General features: G+C 40.0%; 2 protein-coding genes across 3 annotated transcripts in view; one reads left to right on the top strand and one right to left on the bottom strand.

Annotated features, from left to right (window-relative positions):
* LOC122629657 (RNA/RNP complex-1-interacting phosphatase-like) overlaps nucleotides 1-20,881 on the bottom strand; it is a 39,320-nt gene that overhangs the window by 8,295 nt on the left and 10,144 nt on the right. For both annotated transcript variants that reach the window (XM_043813343.1, XM_043813342.1), the window contains exons 3-5: nucleotides 13,018-13,049; nucleotides 11,861-11,948; nucleotides 9,158-9,237 (exon numbers count right to left, since the gene is read on the bottom strand). In XM_043813343.1, the coding sequence (XP_043669278.1) occupies nucleotides 9,158-9,201 (44 nt within the window). In that variant the 5' untranslated portion in view covers nucleotides 9,202-9,237; nucleotides 11,861-11,948; nucleotides 13,018-13,049. The remainder of the gene's footprint in view (nucleotides 1-9,157; nucleotides 9,238-11,860; nucleotides 11,949-13,017; nucleotides 13,050-20,881) is intronic.
* LOC122629662 lies at nucleotides 2,136-3,591 on the top strand. Its single transcript, XM_043813361.1, has 3 exons — nucleotides 2,136-2,316; nucleotides 2,393-2,616; nucleotides 3,485-3,591. The coding sequence occupies exons 1-3, from the start codon at nucleotides 2,258-2,260 to the stop codon at nucleotides 3,523-3,525; spliced, it is 324 nt and encodes a 107-aa protein (XP_043669296.1). The 5' UTR covers nucleotides 2,136-2,257; the 3' UTR covers nucleotides 3,526-3,591.

Here is a 20,881-nt window from a genome sequence, read left to right as displayed (position 1 = left end):
CGATATAGCCAGAGAGTTTACTAACGGATTAAAACGACTTCGACTACTCGATAAATTAACGCAAGGTGTTCATTCCCCTTCGGCATTCCACGAAGATTCCAGGGACATTCCGAACGCGCCAAGCAAGGTGGAACACTCTTCACTTTGCTCCTATACGATCAGCTCTCCCAAACCACCCGCTGAGTCCGCATAAAGTTAATTTCTCACATTGCGATTGCTCACATTTATATTTTCTTCTTACGATCCCACGTAGAGATCGGTGGCCACGGAAAAAACATCGACGACTTTACTAAGGTCTTTCTTGTATCGACGTCGAGATATTTCCGATATCGACGATAAACCATTTGACGGTATTCATTTAAATAATTAATAACTGTATAAAAAGTGACCTTCAATAGATCGAAAAACATCGAAACGCTATTCAAAGAAAATTTCGATCTTCTTTAAATACTCGTTAAATATATTTTCGATTCTCTCATTATCAATCGTTATCGCAGTTCATAATGACGCCGTTTTAAAGGATATTGCCAGTTAGTTGACTCCAACGTGTAATTTCCATATCTATAACGTCAAATAATTTAACGCGATTATAACCACCGACCGGTCAGTTTTGACCACCGTTCAATATCGATACAATTATGTAGGTGAAAGAACCATAACACAAAGGCCTTTCAACTCATAATGACTCTCCAACAGCAAACCATCCCGTTTCACATAGTACCTACCGCGATACCTACACCGATAACGTCGATACCTCTTTGATCGTACACGTTCGAATTATACGCTTCGAGTTTTCGAATAAAAATAAATTGCCAGGAGCGACGTATTTTTAATAAAACTCTAATACGTAACTCTGTCAATACAATTCAACGATCTCACACAATTTTTATCCTTCTATATATTTATCTACCTATCGATAACAGTACGATCGGATCGAAAATAAATCAATCAAGTAACTGTGAGAGATCATGAAAAAGGAGAGACGGAAAGAAAAAAGAAAAAGAAAAACAACAACGAAATCAAGAAAAAGAGAGGTAAAGATAGAAACGAAAAATAACATCCATATACTTGGTATCGAACGATAATCCCATCGAAAGGCGCCATGAGTTGCGGCAACGAAGTAAGGTGAAAAATGATGGGCGTTAAATTAATTTGATTTTGGATTTGAATTACAGATGCCTGTCAAAATCTACGATGCAAGCAAGGAATAACCCAATGGAATATTACGTTTGATGAAACTCGCCACTTAACACCATCTCCATCTCCGTTGGCTTCATCATTATCGTTGTTCCCTTTAATCGTTTTTATCATCATCTACTCCTCGATCATCGTTAACTAAAACATCGTCGTTATTTTAATCGTCGTTGGCATAGATCGTTAAAATATCGAATAAATTTCTTCACAGTTTGATGCTGTTATTTCTCTTGTCATGACATTAACATCTTAACAGAGAAATATATATATATATAGAAAGAAAGAGAGAGAGAAAAAGAGAGATAGCAGATATAAAGGAAAGTCGTAATTCACGAATCTATTACTATTCTCGAGCGTGTTATTACGAGCGAACGAGTATTTTCCAAGGATCGAAGTTGCGTAAAATATTACGAAAGATCTTGCTTATCCGATCTACATAGAGTGCCGCGGCGAATCTCGCGAGTTCAACAGGAACGAGTAGACACGCTCGTGAAATCGCAGAACGACGTTTATGGCAGTACGATAGTCGACTGTAAGCTGAGCTCATTTGAATATCGCGCCGTGTGTGGTCTTGCGCACGCGTCCGACGTACTATCGCGCGAGCGCGTACGTATATTCGTGAGCGTGAGAAAGAGACGTCGAGAAATATCTTTCTACTCTCCAGATAGATTCGTCTAACGATAAACAGGGCCTTTCCAAAATTTCTCTGTTATTCGAACCGATGGAATAATACCAAAAATAAAAAGACTATATATATATATAAAAAATATATATACACACACGCACGTACATCGATGGAAGTTTCATTAATTTTCAAGCATTCACAAATCCCGCATTGTTATCTACGATCCTACTCGGCGATCTAATAAAATTCAAATCGATCGAGTAATTAAAAAAAAAAAAAAAAAAAAAAGAAATGAAAACCGATCGATAGTCGTTTCTTCATCGTGTCCATCAATATGTAATCCATCAAACATTATTTCCTGGAATTATCATAAATTTTCGATATAAAATTTCCAAATTTCAAGTTAAATCGGTAACTAAATCATTAATATAAAAAACAATGTGTAACTGCAAACATAGTACGGCCATAGAAGGAGATCACAGATGTCCAATCGATCCGTGAGTAACCTCAAATTAATTTTTGATTCAGTGAAAACGATTCTTGGGAATGATTCTAATGAATTTTTTCGTACAGATCGATGTCGGTCGGAAGCAGATGGGAATCAGGGTACGAGGACTCCGATAACTTTGTAGACTCACATTATAGGACAGCACCGAGCAGTTTCAGAAGCGGTAGATCCTACCGCACCCCACCGACAGGGGTTGCAACTGTCATCCCAAACGAACCACAACAACGAAGTATCGCGGATACACCAGAACTTGCAGAAGGGGTGGCGATCGTACGAAGACGACTCGATTGTAAATTCTTTTCTCGATTTTTCTTTATAACAACGCCCCTGTACCTTCTTAAGTATTACCTTGAAATATTTCAATATATCCTTCTAGAGACGGTATTCAACCCTCCATAACTCCATTCGTATAACCGTATTATTGTTCAAATCTTATTTCATTATTTTTTTCTATATGAAATTAATATTTAACCCTTATCCGAAAGTTAACATATATTTATCGAATATAAGTTACACTTATGTAATATATTTAATTATACATCGAAGTGTAACTTATAGTATAATTATACAATTATTTGTTTAAGACATGAAAAAAAGAACAAAAATATTGGGTTATAGAGGGTTAATATAACAAGAGCTTGGGATGATAATCACCGTTATTCGAACTCCTTATTGCAACTTCGAGAGTTTCCATTCGAATATTTATACCCTTGTCGAAGAGTCCAATCGATGCTCATTCGATATATTCGCGCCGTCGCCACCGTCTTTTAAATCTTTTCCATATACCGTGCGGTTCGTTATTTATTCTCTTTTTCTCTTTCTTCTCTTCTTTTTCTTCCTCTTTTTCCTCTTTCTTCAAAGGTACGACCCTTCCGCGGAGTCGTTGTACAAAAAGAATGAAGAAAGAGAAAAAGAGATAAAGAGAGGTAAGCTTCCTCTCCTTGCTCGTCATTTTTATTACGTCAATTTGCATAATACATTTTTTTGCGACAGTACATACCGATACGCTCACCTACGCGAGTCTTATATGTCTTAAATGGATCATCCGTATACTCGGTCGATTTGTATCGATTTTTGATAATCGTCCTCTCTTCTTTCCTTTTATTACAATTCCTATTAACTGAACTATCGAATATTAATGAAACCATATTTTCCAGTCGACGATCCGACGTTTGACGAAAGTGGTTGCGGTGAGTAATGTTCATCTTACGAATAATAAACGATTGTCAATCGATTATAATCAAATTTAATATTAAGGATTATGTCCAAGAAGACAATCACGTAGATCGGGAATGACGAATACTTCCTATCCTACGGAAAGCGCTCTATCGAGAACAAGGATGACGTCTTCTGGAAAATGCTCAAAAGTAATACAAAGAATGAATGTTACATCGATGGAAATTCGTTTCTTTCCAAATATTAAACTTTGTTCCTTTTTTTCCTCGCATAGATGTGAAGGAAAGTCGAGGAACAAAGGAAGAAGAAGAAAAAGAAGAAGAAGAAGAAGAAAAAGAAGAAGAAGAAGAAGAAAAAGAAGAAGAAAAAGAATCGATATGGTCGACCTAAAAATCGTATATAGCTGTTATCTTCTCGGTCGATGGTACAACAAGGTATAAGTTAACAACCGCGAATCACCTACATGGTCGACGTGGAATCGAAGGTGGCATACAAGTAGAAAGACGGAGCCGCTGTTTGAAGATGTTTAATGCATGGAGCCAGGACAACGAGAAGAGCGCGATCTCCTATGTATGTATGTAGGTAGGTAGGTAGGCGAGCAACGCTCGTGTCTGCTGTTTGTACGGAACCCGAGCGAAGAGATCGTAGAAGTACTCTGCAAACATTCCGCTCGACTGTTTCCCAATCGAAGTCACACGTGCTCTCACGTACGTGCGATAGCGATGGAAGAGTACCACCAACCACGGTCAAACTTTTATTTCTCCACTTGTTTGATATTTCTTTATCTTTCTTTTTCTTTTACTTCTTCATCTTTTTTTCTCTCTCTCTCTCTCTCTTTTACTCTAGGTCACACCTTCTTCTCCTTGGAATACGTAATTCGTAGCCGAGACTACTGCTTTTCGTCATCTATCCTATTGGACCATGAGACACGACGCACGTTTTTCTCACGATCTTCGATCCACGTCCAGCAAAATGCAAATCTTACCGACAATACTCTCTCCCACACTGTGTCGAGTGAGCGCGTGGCTTGGCGGCATGCCGCCTGTATAAAACACGAAAGAGAAGAGAAAAGAAGAAAAGAAAAGAAAAGAAAAGAAAAGAAAAAAGAGTACGAAGACGGAGGTGAAGGGTATATACGTGGTGGCGAATTTACGTAATGAAGCGATCGCCCGGGTGGTCCAGCTCGTAAGACGAGTACGCGTTCCTCATCGGGTACTCCCCCATCCTGGTAATGCTCCCAACAAGGAAGAGAAACAAAGAAACGAAGAGAGAGAATATTCACTCTCTCGAAGACGATTTCGTGACTCGGACCCACCGGACCCAACTCGAATTAAGTACGGCACCGGAAGTACCCTGCTAGTATTATGCGTACGACCCACCTACGCTCGCTTTTTTTTTTTTTTTTTTTTTCTTTTAAGATTTCTCTTCTTCAAAATATCATCTGTGCTTTCGATCAAACTGTCATGTGGACATCTCTCGTACCATCGTCGTTTAAACTATACAAATATAATGAAATAAAATTTTCTAATGGGCAACGCAATGCACTTAATAAAGTAACAAAGATGTTATAAAATTTACTAGTGGGAATAAAAGGAGGTTAAGACGCTGCATAGGCTTAAAAAGAAATGAAAATTGTCTCGCAAGGAGGCTTCGTCGCAAAGTATCCTCTTACCTTCTGACAAAATGTATGCGCATTGTCTCGCGATACAAGACGGACTACACGCGAAAACCTATGTTCGACGTCGACGGCGAATAAAGACGTCGTTTGGTGAGGCGCCTAACTCCCACGTACACCTTGTCGCGCCTTGTCGAGAGCTTACACGCGCGCACGTTAGCGATTGGAGTCTCTTCTTCGGGGTCACCCGACACGCTTCTCGAGAAAAACAGGAAGAAACAGAGAGAAAGAGAGAGAGAGAGAGAGAGACCTTATAATATACCTACTCACGCGATACATATGCATTTAGGGAATCTGGTTTCACGAATCGTTAAGTTGGTAGTGAATATCACGTAACACGATTCCCTTTTCCCGTATTTTGTTTCCATATTTGCCAACACTTTATTCCCAATAAATTCGCGAGCGATATCAAGGTACGCAAAGCTAAGCGAGCCGGTTCTTCCATGCTTCGAAAATATTATAATCGGCCTGACCAAAAACCGGATCGGACTCGAAATCTACCACGTAAAGCGCGGTGTTTCCGATAAGCTAATCTTTATTCATACGACATCGAAACATCTTCTCTTTTGACGTTCGACGAACGCGCGCGTTATCTATATCCTTCGTCATCTTCGAGACATCGTTTCTCTATCTCGATACTTATTCACAGACTAGGATATCCTTGTTCGGTAATTCGCAAGAGAAATGATTTACGATACGGCCGATTCATTTCTACGTAGATCGTAGACAAATCGGAATCATCTGGGATAAATTATTTCCAGTATTAAGATAATAATATGATTCCAGATATCGGTAGCATACCTTATCGAAAGAAACCTTAGATTCTATCCACTATTCTCGACACTTCATTACTTTATAATCCTTTCTTATCTTCGTAAAATATATAGGTACATACATACATACATATATATATATATATATATATATATATATATATATATATAGAAAAAGAGAAAGAAAGGCCACGTACGTAAATACATCGAGAATATAATCTACCTCGTACGAACCAACTCGATCTTCTCGAAACTCTATATCGATGTACTCGGCAATGACTTTATCTTTCAATTAATAACAAATTCCTCGCAAAATTGTTAAACAGAAAGTCATACTTTTAACGAGAAGTTATCAACGACTATATATACTACTGTACGACACTAGAAAACGTATGATGATATCCGTAATTTCCATCGTGCCTTGTATGATTCTGCGATCGATCCCATACTACCTTGTCGATCTTTTCCTTGAATCATCGCTCGTTAAATTCTTACGATCACGAAAGAGCAATTAAATCGATAAAGAAGCGAACACTGGAAGCAAACGTTGGAATTGAAAAAATGATTTTACGCGATCAAATGCGTTTACACCAAGAAGCTTTGTTTCCTGTTTGTAGAAATCCTGAACTCTCCAATATCCTTGGTCACCGGACCGTAAATATGTTAATACTATCTCTTAAAAACTTGAGTTAGCCATACATAACCGCGTAAAGGAAATAAGGAAACGTCGTTAACCTTCCACGCATTCTCGATCCAAAAATAACAACGGGACACGTACCTCCAAAGAAATCGGACATTTTTACGGCGCGTTTCCTACGCGTTGCAATTCTTCGAAGATATGTCCTCGAAAAAGCACGAAGGATCGATACCTTCGATCTTCTCCGATTCTTTGGAAAGAGTCGAGAAAGTCGAGGTAAAATCGGAGGCGAGTTTGCCGAATAAATCCACTCGATACGAGCCCAACGACCTCGAAAGAGACGCGAAACGTTTGTTAAAAAAAAGAAAAGGATGTCGTACGAAACGAGAAGGACACTAACCTTAGACGCTTTTAAGCGCCAATTTTTCGACCTTGCATCCAAACTATCTCTATTCTCTCTTTTTCTTGTTCTTTCTTTCTCTCTATCTGTCTCTCTGTCTGTCTGACTATCCGTCTTCTTTTTCTCGTGATTCGACCGAGTTCAAGGATATCTAGAATATTAAGTGGCGCCTAGTTTACACCTCTCAACCAACTTCCCTTCTTCTCGTTTCAACCACGAAAGAGTAACCGATCCGATCCCATCAAGGATGCCGTTAATTACGCGAAGCGTATGCATCAAGCCGCAAACCGGACGTCATTCCATCTTTCCCGCTTGAATAGATCGACGAGCTTGATCGATACCGTTCGATCTATCTTCGATCCTTTCTTTCGTAAAAAGATACAACGTACATAGCATTTTTTTAAATTTGTCATCAATCTTTCCAACTCCTTCTTCTTTCCTTTTCTTTCCTTTTCCCTTTTTCTTTATTCATTTCTTTACTTCCTTTTTTTTCTTATTTTCTTTCTCGTCTTTTTGTTTTGCAAAAAAGTACAACGGACCTGAGCAAAAAAGTAACGAGCGGGGACAAAATTTTAACGCTTCTTTCGACGATGTTAATATCGTGGTGTCGTCTTTATAAATGGCTCGATCCACGTACATAAGTCGACGTCGATATAGTATCTTCCGATACGTTCCGTTCCCCGTGGCGAAGCATCGGAGTTGAAGAAGAAGAAGAAGAAGAAGAAAAATGAAAAAAAAATAAAAGGAAGAAAGGGGGAAAAAAAGGAAAAAAAAATTCCATACGTATGTATGTACATAGTTAGTGTATATGCACACGTACATGGAAGTTTGCGAGCGCCAACTCGCGACGTTCTGTAAATCATCGGACGTTTACTGCGGTTAATTAACAGTCCTGGACCGACGTGCCAGTTCGCTGCTCCTTCGCATGCTGCGCTCACCACGCGGAAAAACCGCGGTCTAACGCGACCGAGAAAGGAAGTCGATATAACGTATATGCACATACGTGCGTGCGAAAATCGAAAGTTCACCGACACTTTAACACGATCGATACGATCTCTTTCTTTCTTTCTTTCTTTCTTTCTTTCTTTCTTTTTTTTCTTTCTTTCTTCTTGCTGTCTCTGTCTCTTTCTTTCTCTTTCATTTTTGTCCAAAAATTTATTCGTCGTAGAATTTCGTAAACAAGGCCGACCATAACTAAGCGAATTACTCGCATTCGCGTGCTCGACCTATCGTGGTATTCCAGAACGTGGACAGTGTGTAATACGATTCTTGACTATATAGCGCACGTTTTACGACCTAATTTAGTGGTCGAAAATATCGTGGGGGAGAAGAAGCGAGGACGATAAATTTCGCACGCGATTTTTGTCCAACGCGTTGCACGTTGTCCTTCGACGTTATCGAAAGTGTTTTCGGAAGCTGATCGAGAGAAAAGTTTGCCGTGAAATCAAAGACAAAAAAGAAAGAGAGAGGGAGGAGGAAGAGAGAAGGAGGGACAGAGAGAGAGAGAGAGAGAGAGAGAGAAAGATAATAAATAAAAATAAAAAAGATCGAGAATCGATTTTTACGATCGATAGATCGAAAAATCGGCCTTGAGGGCAACGCAATTCGAAATATCCTGCAGCAGCTGGCAAACGTGAAATACGATTAACATTAAACTAGATGGCCGATCGCCGTTCGAGAGAGCGAGTAGAACCGAACGTCTAGGCTTTCGTGTCTTATACGTCTGTAAGTCGGGTAGATCGCCGAGGGCGCCCACAACAGGTAACAAACCGTGCGATGCCACTGCGACACGATCTACACACCTCTCTTTCCTTCCTCTTCGGCTTACCAGGACGAAGGTGCTACCTGTGGCGCCGTCCTACCTCGGCACAGGTTATCGTCTTTGCGTACCGGAATTATGTTCCGTCGCAAAATACATCGATATGTGATAATAGATCGACTTGCTCGTTAGATGCAAAAGCAACGGAAAAAAAAAAAAAAAAAAAAGAAAAGAAAAGAAAAGTCGAGAACAAAAAAGAAATAGTGTGTTAAATATCAAATCAAAAGTTTGGTAACGATGTTAAAAAAAAAAAGAAAGAAAAAAAAGAAGAAAATTAAATATAAAATGTCTAATCGTTTTACTATCGATGCATGTATAGAATTTAATGCAACGCGTTGCAATGTACTTACTTCATAACGCTATTTTGTGGCGGTACCCTCTTCCCAGGTATCATTATCTTCTCATGCTTCACACCAACGTTTGTGAATTCCTACGGAAAGAAAGAAATTGAGAATCGAAATATCGTATAAATATAAAGTAAAGTTTATTCGAGAACTCATGTTTATTCATAGAACTAAGAGGTATGTATATCTCAAAGGAGTTTCATACGGTACGCGTTATCCAAAATTCGCACCTAAGATTCGATCATTACTGACGCGCTTATCTCCTACACCCTTTCTCACATCTTAAGATTATACTAATTATCGTTCCTAATTATTACGTCGGAGAGTCTTTAATTATTAAGAATATGAATAATTATGCGGGTCTGAATCGTGTTACTACGACGACGTATATCTTTTGTATGCCTATGGAACCAATGGAAGAGAATGAGAGAGAGAAAAAGAGAGAGAGACAGAGAGAGAGAGAGAGAGAGAGAGAGAGAGACAGAAAGAGAGAGAGTGTAAAGGAAGAAAAGAGATAGATGGATCAGGAATGAGAGAGAATACTTGTAAAGGAAAAGGAACGATACGGTGAACCGAATGAGATGAGCGAACAGTGTTCATGGGTGTTCATATCTTAGACGGCTACTTCGCCGACTGGAACTTATTCTATGCTGAACTGTCAAAGAAGAACAGAGAGAAAAAGAAAGAAAAGGAAAGGAGAAAGAAAGAAAGAGAGAGGAAAGAGTAGAGAAGATGGTATAAATATTCATGAAGCTCTCTATTATCTTGCGTCCCGATATGTTCTCGCTTACTGTAATTATTTATACGCTTGGTACGTACGATTTAATGAGCCAAGAAATATAATTGTGAGTTACATTAAAATGAATATAACGATTATGGGATAACAACTGGCACGGTAGGTAGTTCGACGTCATTAAACCAATTATATTCTACAACGTATACGATACGCGACGATTTCTCTGTCGATTCTGTGAACTAAAAGTCCGAACTAAAAGAAAGGTGACATCTCACTTCTCGATTGTCCCTTTTTTATCGTGTCTCGTACTCTTCTTTTCTCTCTCTCTCTCTCTCTCTCTCTCTCTCTCTCTAGATGTCGGCGCAGCCACAGGTTGTCGTAACCAAAACCCGTTATGAACGATATCGTCCAACAGTTATCACTCGTTTCTCCACCCCGATGACGGATCACTTCGTTATAATCGATCTTTCTAATTCTTCTTATTTGGACATTAGAAACTCTATCCCGGTGGCCAGCCTAATGACTGCATCGAGAGCAGCTCCTTTTCTATCTCATTCCCGAAAGTGACAAACTCATTAGATCGGTCGCGACTCCGAAAACATTTTCTATGTACGTACGAGTGTTTTCGACCATACAGCGATTAGTTTTGAAAAAAAAAGAAAAGAAAAGAAAAGAAAAGAAAAGAAAAGAAAAGGTTATTCCTCGCGAAGAACGATCCCTTTGTTACGACGAACGAGTATACTCATTCGTGAAGAGGTGGTCGACGAATTGAGAAATTAAATGACCGACTTCATTATGTATAATGCGCTCTAATTAGGCGTGGGCGACACCCTAAGGTTCCGCTACGTTAATTGTTCTTTGCTTGCGGCTGGCTCGATTGATGCTCCATCATATGAGACCGTAATGTTTTTCAAATATTTCTCCTTTTTCTCTCTCTCTCTCTCTTTCACGCGTGCGTATAGCGAATGACCATTTGAAGAAAAAGAAAAAGAATAAGAAAAAGAGAAAGAAAGAAAAAAAAACAGGAGAAAGAAAAAGAGTTGGAAACGAAAGCTGAGACAAGACCGCACCGACTTCCTCGGGACTTATTAATATAATTGATCGGTTCTCGGTCCTGACAGGTCTGACCCAGAAAAAAAAAGGCGTACCGAATACGTGCTCTCACTCAACCAACAGATCATCGAGTCTCTTTTGGTTTTCGATCGAGATTCTCCGTTCCCGTCAGCAACAGCAGCCCACGGTGACTATTCCGAAAATCTAATAATAAGTTCATTAATTCGTTCTCCTACCGACCCAACGAATTAACTGGACCCGCTCGACCGCTCCTAAATGCTTAATAAAGTCCAAACTGATCCTGCCGCAATATTAGTCGTTTGAAATCGGAGAAGAAGAAGATGATGGGTGGGGGAGGAGATGTGGTAGAAGAACGAAAAGGGTCGAGGACAGGTGAAAGAGAGAAAAAGAGAGAAAGCAATGTAGAGGAACGATAGATAAAATGAGATAAGGGAGAACCGAGCTGAGAGGTCCAAAAGACAGAGAGAGAAAGAAAGACGTTCCTCTCGGATATCTAACTGATCAAGGAATGCGGCAGGTGACGGCAGCAGCTCGCGAGAGACAAGAAGAGAAGACGTCTCTTGTCTCTTGTTCGGAGTAAGCTAAATGCTAAGAAATTCCTCTCGTTCTTTCTTTTTGTTTTTCCTTTTTTTCTTTGACCTACCGTCGTCAAACGAAAATCGTCCTTACTAGTCATCGCAAATTTATTTAATGTCACTGTTATTCCGGTCATTCAAACATTGACACATGCAATATTCTTAAATTATGTCTATAAATGTGTGCGTATATATATAGAAAACAAAGTAAAAATATTTGAGTATAAATCTAACGATAATTCCGCGTTAATGATCACCAAAAAAAAAAAAAGAAAAGAAAAAGAAAAGAATGTGAATTGAATTCGTAAAAGGTGATGAACTTACCTTTTTATCATAGTAGCGTTCTGTATTGGTCAAATCGACGATACATTTTAGGCGTGGAAACGCTTGCAGCAGTATCGTTGCTGTGAATCTGTAACAGCGGATATGAGGCCATATTATAAATGTGAACGTTTCAATTTATTGATAACATCGTAAACGATGCATTACATCGCGTCGTCGTAAAACGGAAGAGAACGATATCTTCCTTCTTCAATTGCAAAAGAGGCAAGAAAAGGAAGTTTTTTATAGATCACATAAGTGGATCTATGTAGGAGTTTCTCTGATATTACCGCGTATATATGTCGAGTAGAATATTTTCGGAGGACGCGATCAAAGGGTTGAAGAAAATAGAAAAAAAAAAAAGATAGATAGATAGATAGATAGATAGATAGATAGATAGATAGATAGATAGATAGATAAAAAAAAGAAGAAAGGATAAACGAAAAGGGCTCGAAGACGACAACGACGACGACTCGATGATATATCGCAGCTGGAAAGGGATTTCTCTCGGTTGGTACCGACAAAAATAAAAGGGGCCGGATTAAGGCGGGGGTGTCGGCCCAAATAGTTTCACCATACCCTTCTATATATCAAAAAGCTTCTGAGAGAGTCTCTCCAGGTGCGTTACGGACTGTGTTCTTCTCTGTCTTTTATGCATCGAGCACGGGCCGAACGCTTTGTCTCTAGGACACGGACGAAAACGAAACTGAACGAACCCCCATAAATAAACAACCCTCATTCTCTCTGTCTTTCTCTTTCTCTCACACGCGCGCAATCTCTCTTTCTTTCTCTCTCTCTCTCTCTCTTTCTCTCCAATTTCATCGTAAGCGTTCTCGAAGTTATTAAAAGAAGGTGCTGCGGAATTTATCGACAAAGAGAATCGGTTCGATTCGGGATATATTACGAGAACGTAGGGTTAATACGATTCGACGGAGATTTACGTTCTGAACGAGAAAGTGAGAAAATCGACGCGGACGCCGTTAAAAGCTCGCCAACATCTTCATTTCTTTCTATTTTGTTTTTCTCTCTTCCTCCTTCAACTCTTTACTTTCGCTAATACTTCTATCCTTAATTCTATGATTCTCCTTTGAGTGATTTTGCGCTCATCGTTATATCGAAATACCGATATACTTTTCTCGTTGGCTTAATATAACACTCACCTTTGCTCGGGCGTTAAGTTGTTGACTACAGCCTGAAACAGAAAAAGAAAATAATTCGTTTAGTAAATGAAAACGAATGTCCATAAAATAAAACGTTAATCCTTTTAAATACCAAAGAGACGTCTTTCGGTATCAAAAGGATATATCTCGAGAAAGATGTAAAAGGGAAGATCACTGATCGAATGACTTTTTCTTTCACGACTCGAGAGAGGTCTACCGTGCGCACGAAAGTTAGCAAGTAAAACGCGAAGTCATCGTAACGCGAGCCACGATAATTAATAGCGCGAGAAGGCAACACGGTACGCACGAAAGCGTTCGTGTAGATCGGGCTGCATCTTTCGAGTTGATTGATTGGCCGAAATCTCGACCTGGCGGATAACGATACGTGACGACGGCGATAATCACGGCGAGGAGTCAAAGGCACGCTTCCGAAAAGAAAACCAAAGGAGAAGGATGACCCAGCGATTTTCGTCGATACACCTTCGCACGTGATATCGTTTCGAAGCTAATAAATGCGGACAGTCGTACAAGCCTCGGACACGTTATTAATCATCGTATTTTACACGATTTACGATGATGTTGTATCTTCGAATTGTATCTTAATACTCGTTAGATATACATATATTAAATGATCGTGACTATTCGTCGTAAATAAATCTCATAAATGTTTTCTTTCGTATACAAATTGAAAGAAATAAATTCATTATTCGTAAAGTTCTGAAATTTCTTCATTTACCAACAGTCTAATCTATTCCGACGAAGAATATATAAGTGACTAGAAAGAGACGCGTAAAACGATGCTCACCGAGGATCGTGGGGCACGTAAATTGAAAGTTTCCCCTCCTTCAAAGTCCTCTTACCTTAGCATAGCACCCGCTATGGGTGGGCTAATGGTAATTACGGGTTTAGACCGCGCGATCCGATTGGCTGGGCGGAGAGATCGTATCTACGGATGAGTACGGAATGAGTATCGGTCGCATTAATAACGGGCCCGTTGCCCTATCGCTTTCGTGTCCGAACGTAATAATCCGACGTTGACTAGGCGTGAGATACTTTCCTTGTCGTTCCATAAGACCGGCCCGGTACTAGCCGGAACAACGAGTTTTCGAACATGAAGTCGTTTCGATACGACCACGAAATCAATCGATTGCGTTACATGACGGAGAAACGATAAAAAGAAAAAAAAAAAGGACGAAGAAAAAAATAAAGAAAGAAAAATTGGAAAATTGAAAAGAAGTTTCTAAGAATCTCTTTCGATTATCATTCGATATCTATGATAAAAGTCGAACGAACGTGCGAATGATAACGGGCAAAGAGATACGACGTCCGTCGTTCGGTCGAACGAAGATTTACGTATTTACGCTTCGAATGAAAGAATGAAAGAAAGAAAGAAAGAGAGAGAGAGAGAGAGAGAGAGAGAGGAAGAGAGAAAGGAAAAAGGCGCGAAGTAAATACGGAGATTTACGAGCCTCCTTCGGGAGAAGAGCTCGGCACTCCTTGAGGAAAGGATTCGGGAATGGCGCCTTGGTCAATGGATCGAACGGAGAAAGAGAGAATGCCGAGATCGAAGAGGAGAAAAGTAAAGAAAAAAAATAAACAGACAGAGAGAGAAAGAGAGAGATGGAAGACCGACCGAGTAGCCTCTGCCCACCTGCAAAATTTACCAACCCTACCTTAGACTCTTCTTCGAGTCGTTTCGAAGGAGTTTATTTTTCGCACGGGATTGAAGTTGGATCGTTCTCGCCGCTGATTCCACCATTCAATTTCACGATCCTTAGTCTAATATATGGCCGCGTCTAAATCAGGATTATCGGACGACGAGCCGCGGCCGCGGCCGCATTGTACGGCTTTTGTGACCGGCCCAAACGCACTTCCTTCCATCGTTCCTTTTCCTCCACCTTCTTCCTTCTTTGCGTACGCGCCCGAAATACATTCACGACGCGTGTGCCTCTCATCCCAGGTACAAACTGGACCCTTAAACGTTCTGACTGTGTATCCTAAAAATCGACGGATTCGATCCGACCTACCGCAGCCGGACAGGAAGTTGCGATCCTTTCGAATTTTCTTTTTTCAAATCTTTTTTTCTTTTATTTTATTTTATTTTATTTTTTTTTATTTTTTTTTTTCGATAAAGAAAGACGAGGAAAAAAATATCGGACGACGAAAGTTCAAGGTTTTTCTTCCTTGGAAAAAGTAATTCGTCATAAAACGTCATTCACGAGAAGATCGAGATCATTCTCGAGAATCATCGATATCGAAAATATTTGATCGCACTCGAAGACCGTAGAAATCTTTTGGTAGAAAGAATCGAGTGCGCTCGCGAGTGACTCCCTCTACTCCTCGAACGTGGGCGTTTGGGCAACGGTAGATATCTTTGGTATTTATTGGAAATATTTATGAAGGGTGCCCTTTCAAGCTTTCGCACCGAGTGGGTTGTAATACCGTGCGCAAGAGAAAGAGAGAAAAGGTCCACCGACTTGAAATCGACGCCACGATTTTGCTAAAACCGGCACCGGGAGAGAAAACTTTTCAACGAGAATCTTTTTTACATACGTGGCACGCGTACATGAAACATAAACATAAACGACCTTGCTCTTTCTCCCAATTATCATTTTGCCGGTATCCTACCAAAAGGGATATTGTTACGAGTGATCGATCGATCGTAATTGTCATTTTCGCGATATATAATATTTTCAATGGAAAAGTGTCATACGTGCGTTAAAAATGGGAAGTGAGTTTCAGTTTTACGAAAGGTCACATTCTGATTCAGTCGTTTTACACGAAGAAAGGAATGTCTCTCGAAAGGTCAACTGCATTAAAGTATATCGTCGATTCCCACGCATTCGTTAAAAATTGGATACGATCTCGAGAGAGAGAGAGAGAGAGAGAGAGAGAGAGAGAGAGAGAGAAAGGATTTCGAGAGAATTTGCATTCATCTCTCTCTCTCTCTCTCTCTCTGTCTATCTGTCTATCTATCTGTCTGTCTGTCTGTCTTTCTTTCTTTCTGTCTGTGTCTTTTATTCGCTCGTGTACGCAATCGGTTGAGAAGGGACGAGAAGAATCGTAGGTGACCTATTTTAAATCGCTCGAAATCTTTTGCCAAACGAGGAAGTAAGTGGATAGGAGCAACGTTTGCGCATAGATCAGTTAGGAGCACTCATATAAAAGTCTATATGGTTTTCCGTGCGATTCACCACAAATGTTGCACCCACTTTCGCCCAAGAAAACGTATCCATACGATTGTACTCTACGATGTACTTATTTATGCATAGAACAAAAAAAATTATCAAATTTAAACAATGAATAAACAACATACCCAAGTATTTAATACCCCATCGTTCTCGAGTCAAATTCGAAATATTTGTGAAATCGATAGCGACGATCTTTTAATATCACGAACGTTCCTTTTGTTGCATCCTCAAGTTATGAAAGAAATAACGTGGTATGTATCTATACGATAGAAAATATAACAATTCATTGACAATCGAAATGCAAACGACGTCTATCACGCATTTCCCATATTCTTCGAAAAGCTATCGTTCGGAGTTTCAACATCTTCGATATCGTTCAACGTGTATCTCCGGCTTTTTATTTATTCGATGCTCCTTGCCATGGAAATACAGCGAGACGATGGTTTACGTTACGTTCGAAGCAATAGTACGGAAAGTAGTACCGAAGAAAAGAGCATCGAACGTCCCAGCAATGTATTATTATGCGTGCTTTTCTACGGTTAGCCGGTGGTTAGAAATCGTTCGAGCGATTTTACTTCCTACATACGTCGAGTTTACGCTCTCAGAGAATTCTCCAGGACGTCGTTATTGCTCCACGGATGGTGGACGTTAGGAGGAGCGAATTTTGTATCGTCTTTTCTTCGCTTATACGTCGATAAATAATAATTCCTATCCCTACTCCAATCCGTAGTTCATCCCATCCCATATTGAAATAATTTCACTACTACGAGCAAACGAATATATCATAAAACATTTTCAAAGATCATAGAGAGAAGCATCAATTAAATCAAATTCGTGAAAGTCCATAAAAAGAAAAAGAAAAAGAGAGGGAGAGAGAGGAAAAAGAGAAAAGAAATTAATGGTTTACCTAAATCACTTTGGAACGTTCTAAAAGATATTTTCGATGTTGAAAAGCACACACGTACGACGTTAGTAAAAGACGTTAGCCTGTGCAGAGAATCCTACAGGTGCGTCTCCTCTTCTTTAACATACAAGGATCAAGAGTCTCCCCCATCGACGAGATAAAAAATGAATCAGGGAACCATCAATCCTGGTACGCGTGCCCCGCAGACAAGGTGATTTCGAGAAGAACGAAATGCCGACTTTACGAGAAGCCTCCGTAGAAAATCGATTCACCACCCGCGTGGAGAGGCTAATAATCTTGCGCGATTCTAAGTTCTTTCCGCGCTGCCTATCTGCGATTCCAAGATCGTTAGAAAAGCCGACGACGTTCGACTGAAGTCTTTTTCTTCTTCTTCTTCTTCTTCTTCTCTTTTTTTCTTTCTTTTTTTTTTCTAATTTAGTTTAGAGATTAACCGAGATCTACGATCGAGTTATTCCGTATTAGATTGGAACAGTCATTAACGAGCTTCTATCGAATATCTTCTGACACGAGATATCATCGGGAATGGTTTTGTAATGGGGAGGAAGAGAAGGTAGGGGAAGAGGCATAAAAAAAAAAAAACAAGAAAAGAAATATCTTTAAAGAATGAGAGAAAGGTACGCGAGTATTTCGTGAAACTCTTTCGAAGAACCTGGAGAGAGAAGATCCTGGATCTCGATGGAATGAATCTCTCTTCACTTCCGGCGATTACTCTCGAAAGAAATCTCATCGCAATACTCTGAATCACCAACCGACACTCTCCAGTGGCTCGTTCATTTTTGTCTTTTCTCTTTTTTTTTGTCTTTTCTCTCTCTCTCTTTTTTTTTTTTTTTTTTTATCGACTCATAGTCCCCCGATGACAAAATTTGTATCCAACGACCATAAAGGAGATACCTGCTATACGCGAAGCGTTTAAGAATTAACGATACGAGGATACAACATCGCGCCATTCTCTTCTTTTCGTGTGTAGATAACGAATTAGTATATCGATGGCGGCATGAAATTTTATAGACTGTCGTCGTCTCGGTCTTTCCCTATCACCACCGAGTAATCATGAAAGAAGAAGCGTTTCTCTTCTTCTTTCTGTCCTTTTCTCTTTTGCAAGGACCACGAAGAAGAAGAAGAATAAGAAGAATAAGAAGAAGAGAAAGAGAGTCACGTGTAGGAACGTGTTTTTTTCGAGAGGATATAAATAACGGTAAGGCTCGTCGGCAGTCGCTATAATTCAATTCACACCTGATAACCGCGACCATAGAATTTCCATATTACAGGCTGTAATAAAATTAAAAATATTTTCGGGGCGGTCCAAGCGCCTCGGGGGGTCCCTCCGATTCCCCTTTCCAGAACGAACGAGACCGAATCCCGCGTGCCCAAAAAGAGGGACCGAACTCGCGGGACACCGACATCACGACGAATTTGTTCCTCGAATTTGTTTCGATCAACCGTTGTTCCTCCGGTGGTCCGTTTCAACCCCATTTAATCTTAACTACGACTAATATCTCGAAACTTCGCCTGGACAATATGATAACCCGTAAAAAGGTCTACGAAATATCTCCTCGGAGATTTCGAATACTCGAATTTTCTTCAAAAATTGGTTCAACCACTATTTTCGATCCTTTAAACGGATCCGAAAGATCCGTTAAAAATTTTCTTTGAGAAAGTACCGACTTAAAGTATAGGAGAAATGTTTCACGCTGAGAAAACGAAGATTTATACCTCTGTAATTAGTCCCTTATATATTTCTCGCTCGACGGAGCATAGCCTCGCTCGACCTAATTCGCATCCACCCTTTTTTTCCACAAGCTTTGGCCCTTTCCGCCGAAAACGAAAAACACGAACGTTCTCCTTTCTTTTCTATTTTATATGTATACACACATAAACACACACACACACACACACACACACACACACCTCTTTCACCTCCTCTTTCACCTTCTCTTTCACCTCCCCCTCCTTCTCTTAGCAAAGACTGACTTTCAAAACTTCCTTCGTCCGATTGTTTTAACTACGAGGGTGAGAATACATTATACGTAAACGAGCGGTCACGACCGAAACGAAAGATTAACGATTCTTCGATATTTACGGCCGTGACTCGTCAGAATCGTTTAAAACTTTAAACAAATGTTTGTTTCTTCTTCTTTTTCTTCGTTCTTTTTTTTTTCATTTTTTCGACACGACAACCCCGCCTCGAGAATCCTCGCGAACCAAGAATTCCCTAGACTCGATCAAAGGATCCTTAGAATTTGGGCTCGCACCTAAACTAGGCGCCTATCGGGTCAAACAGCCGAACACGCCCACTCCATAGCAAGTTCTTTTCATGGAAAATCTTCAACTATGATTCGCTTATTATCAGCTCATTCATCATCTAATGGATGCCACAGATGTGAAATTAATGAAGATCTGATTTGAAATAATCATACTATTTTCTTTTCTAATTTCTCTCTTTTTTTTTTTTTAAATCAAGAAGTCAACAAAGATATCTACTCTTACAAATAAATGAATCAATTTTATTTCCTGACAAAATCGAGATCGCTTGCGTTCGTCTGTCACGTCTACGTAAAAAAGTATAAATAAATAAGAAATGAAGAATAAAAAAAATATATACATATATATATATATATATATAGAGGAAAAAAATAGAAGAAAAAAATGGAGAAAGAAGATCGAATAACGCGTTCGAATATCGGTCCATAACTCGCGCGACGAATCGCACGGTACTGAAAAGCCAATTCTACCGATACGTCTGTCGAAAGATTTACGATATAGGCACACTGCTTACCACCGGCGGCTATGCTTCCTTCGTTCCTTCTTCTTCCTTCTCGTGAACACTAGAACTAATCGTGCAGCGGTTGAACGAGAAAAAGAAATAAAGAAAGAAAGAGAGAGAGAGAGAGAGAGAGAGAGAGAGAGAGAGAGAGAGAGAGAGAGAGAGAGAGAGAAAGAGAGGAGACAAACGAAGAAAAGGAACGAAGAGGCAATAAATTTGGCAATTTCTTCGCGTGTCTCCGGTATACCGGTGACATTTTTGTAAACAGACGGACGATCGAGGGGTGAGAGGCGTGGCTTGGATTCCAAACCAACGGAGAACAAGAGAAAAAGAGAGAGAAAGCAGTCGAGGGTGCATAGACCGAGAAAAACTTATGTGACGCGAAATAGGGTGGCATCGTAGGGATGAAGGGGCAGGTGGGATACAGAACGGTGGGCGCCGGCTTCATACGTGCGCCATTCCAACGAAATTTATGTACCAGAAGCATAAAGCCAATGCCGCATTTCAGAACTATCCGAGGCATCCAAACCACCACCGATATGCCACACCAAAACCCACAAACCCCTCTTTTCTTTCCCATTCTCTTTTCTTCTCTTTCTCTCTCTCTCTCTCTCTCTCTCTCTCTCTCTCTCTCTCTCTCTCTCTCTCTCGTTCCCTCTCTTTCTCTTCTTTACGCGTGGACCCGACGCAGTCCAAACGGATGCTGTCCCGTCTTCTATATTTCCTTTTTGCTTTTCTCTATACATCTATATCTCTCTCCCTCTCTTCTTCTGTATTTCTCCGTTTCACTCTGTTTCTCATATAATAACAATTTTGGTATGAGAAAGAGGGACGAGCCTCCCCGAGTCGAAGTAGGAGTAACTCGAAATATAAAAGAATAGCGAAATGGCGTTGGTTCTCTCTCAACGATCTCCGTTTGTCGTCGAAGGTATTGCTGAAGACACTTCCGCGTGGCATTATCTCCTATAGCATTTATATGGTACA

The sequence above is a fragment of the Vespula pensylvanica genome, chromosome 5 (assembly GCF_014466175.1).
Source record: "Vespula pensylvanica isolate Volc-1 chromosome 5, ASM1446617v1, whole genome shotgun sequence".
Taxonomy (NCBI): Eukaryota; Metazoa; Arthropoda; class Insecta; order Hymenoptera; family Vespidae; genus Vespula; species Vespula pensylvanica.
This window is presented reverse-complemented; position numbering and strand designations above follow the sequence as displayed.

Coding starts and splice junctions, on each gene's coding strand:
- LOC122629662 (XM_043813361.1), top strand. CDS start 2,258: ATGTGTAACTGCAAACATAGTACGGCCATAGAAGGAGATCACAGATGT. Junction 2,317..2,392: donor CACAGATGTCCAATCGATCC/GTGAGTAACCTC, acceptor TTTTTCGTACAG/ATCGATGTCGGTCGGAAGCA. Junction 2,617..3,484: donor CGTACGAAGACGACTCGATT/GTAAATTCTTTT, acceptor CATATTTTCCAG/TCGACGATCCGACGTTTGAC.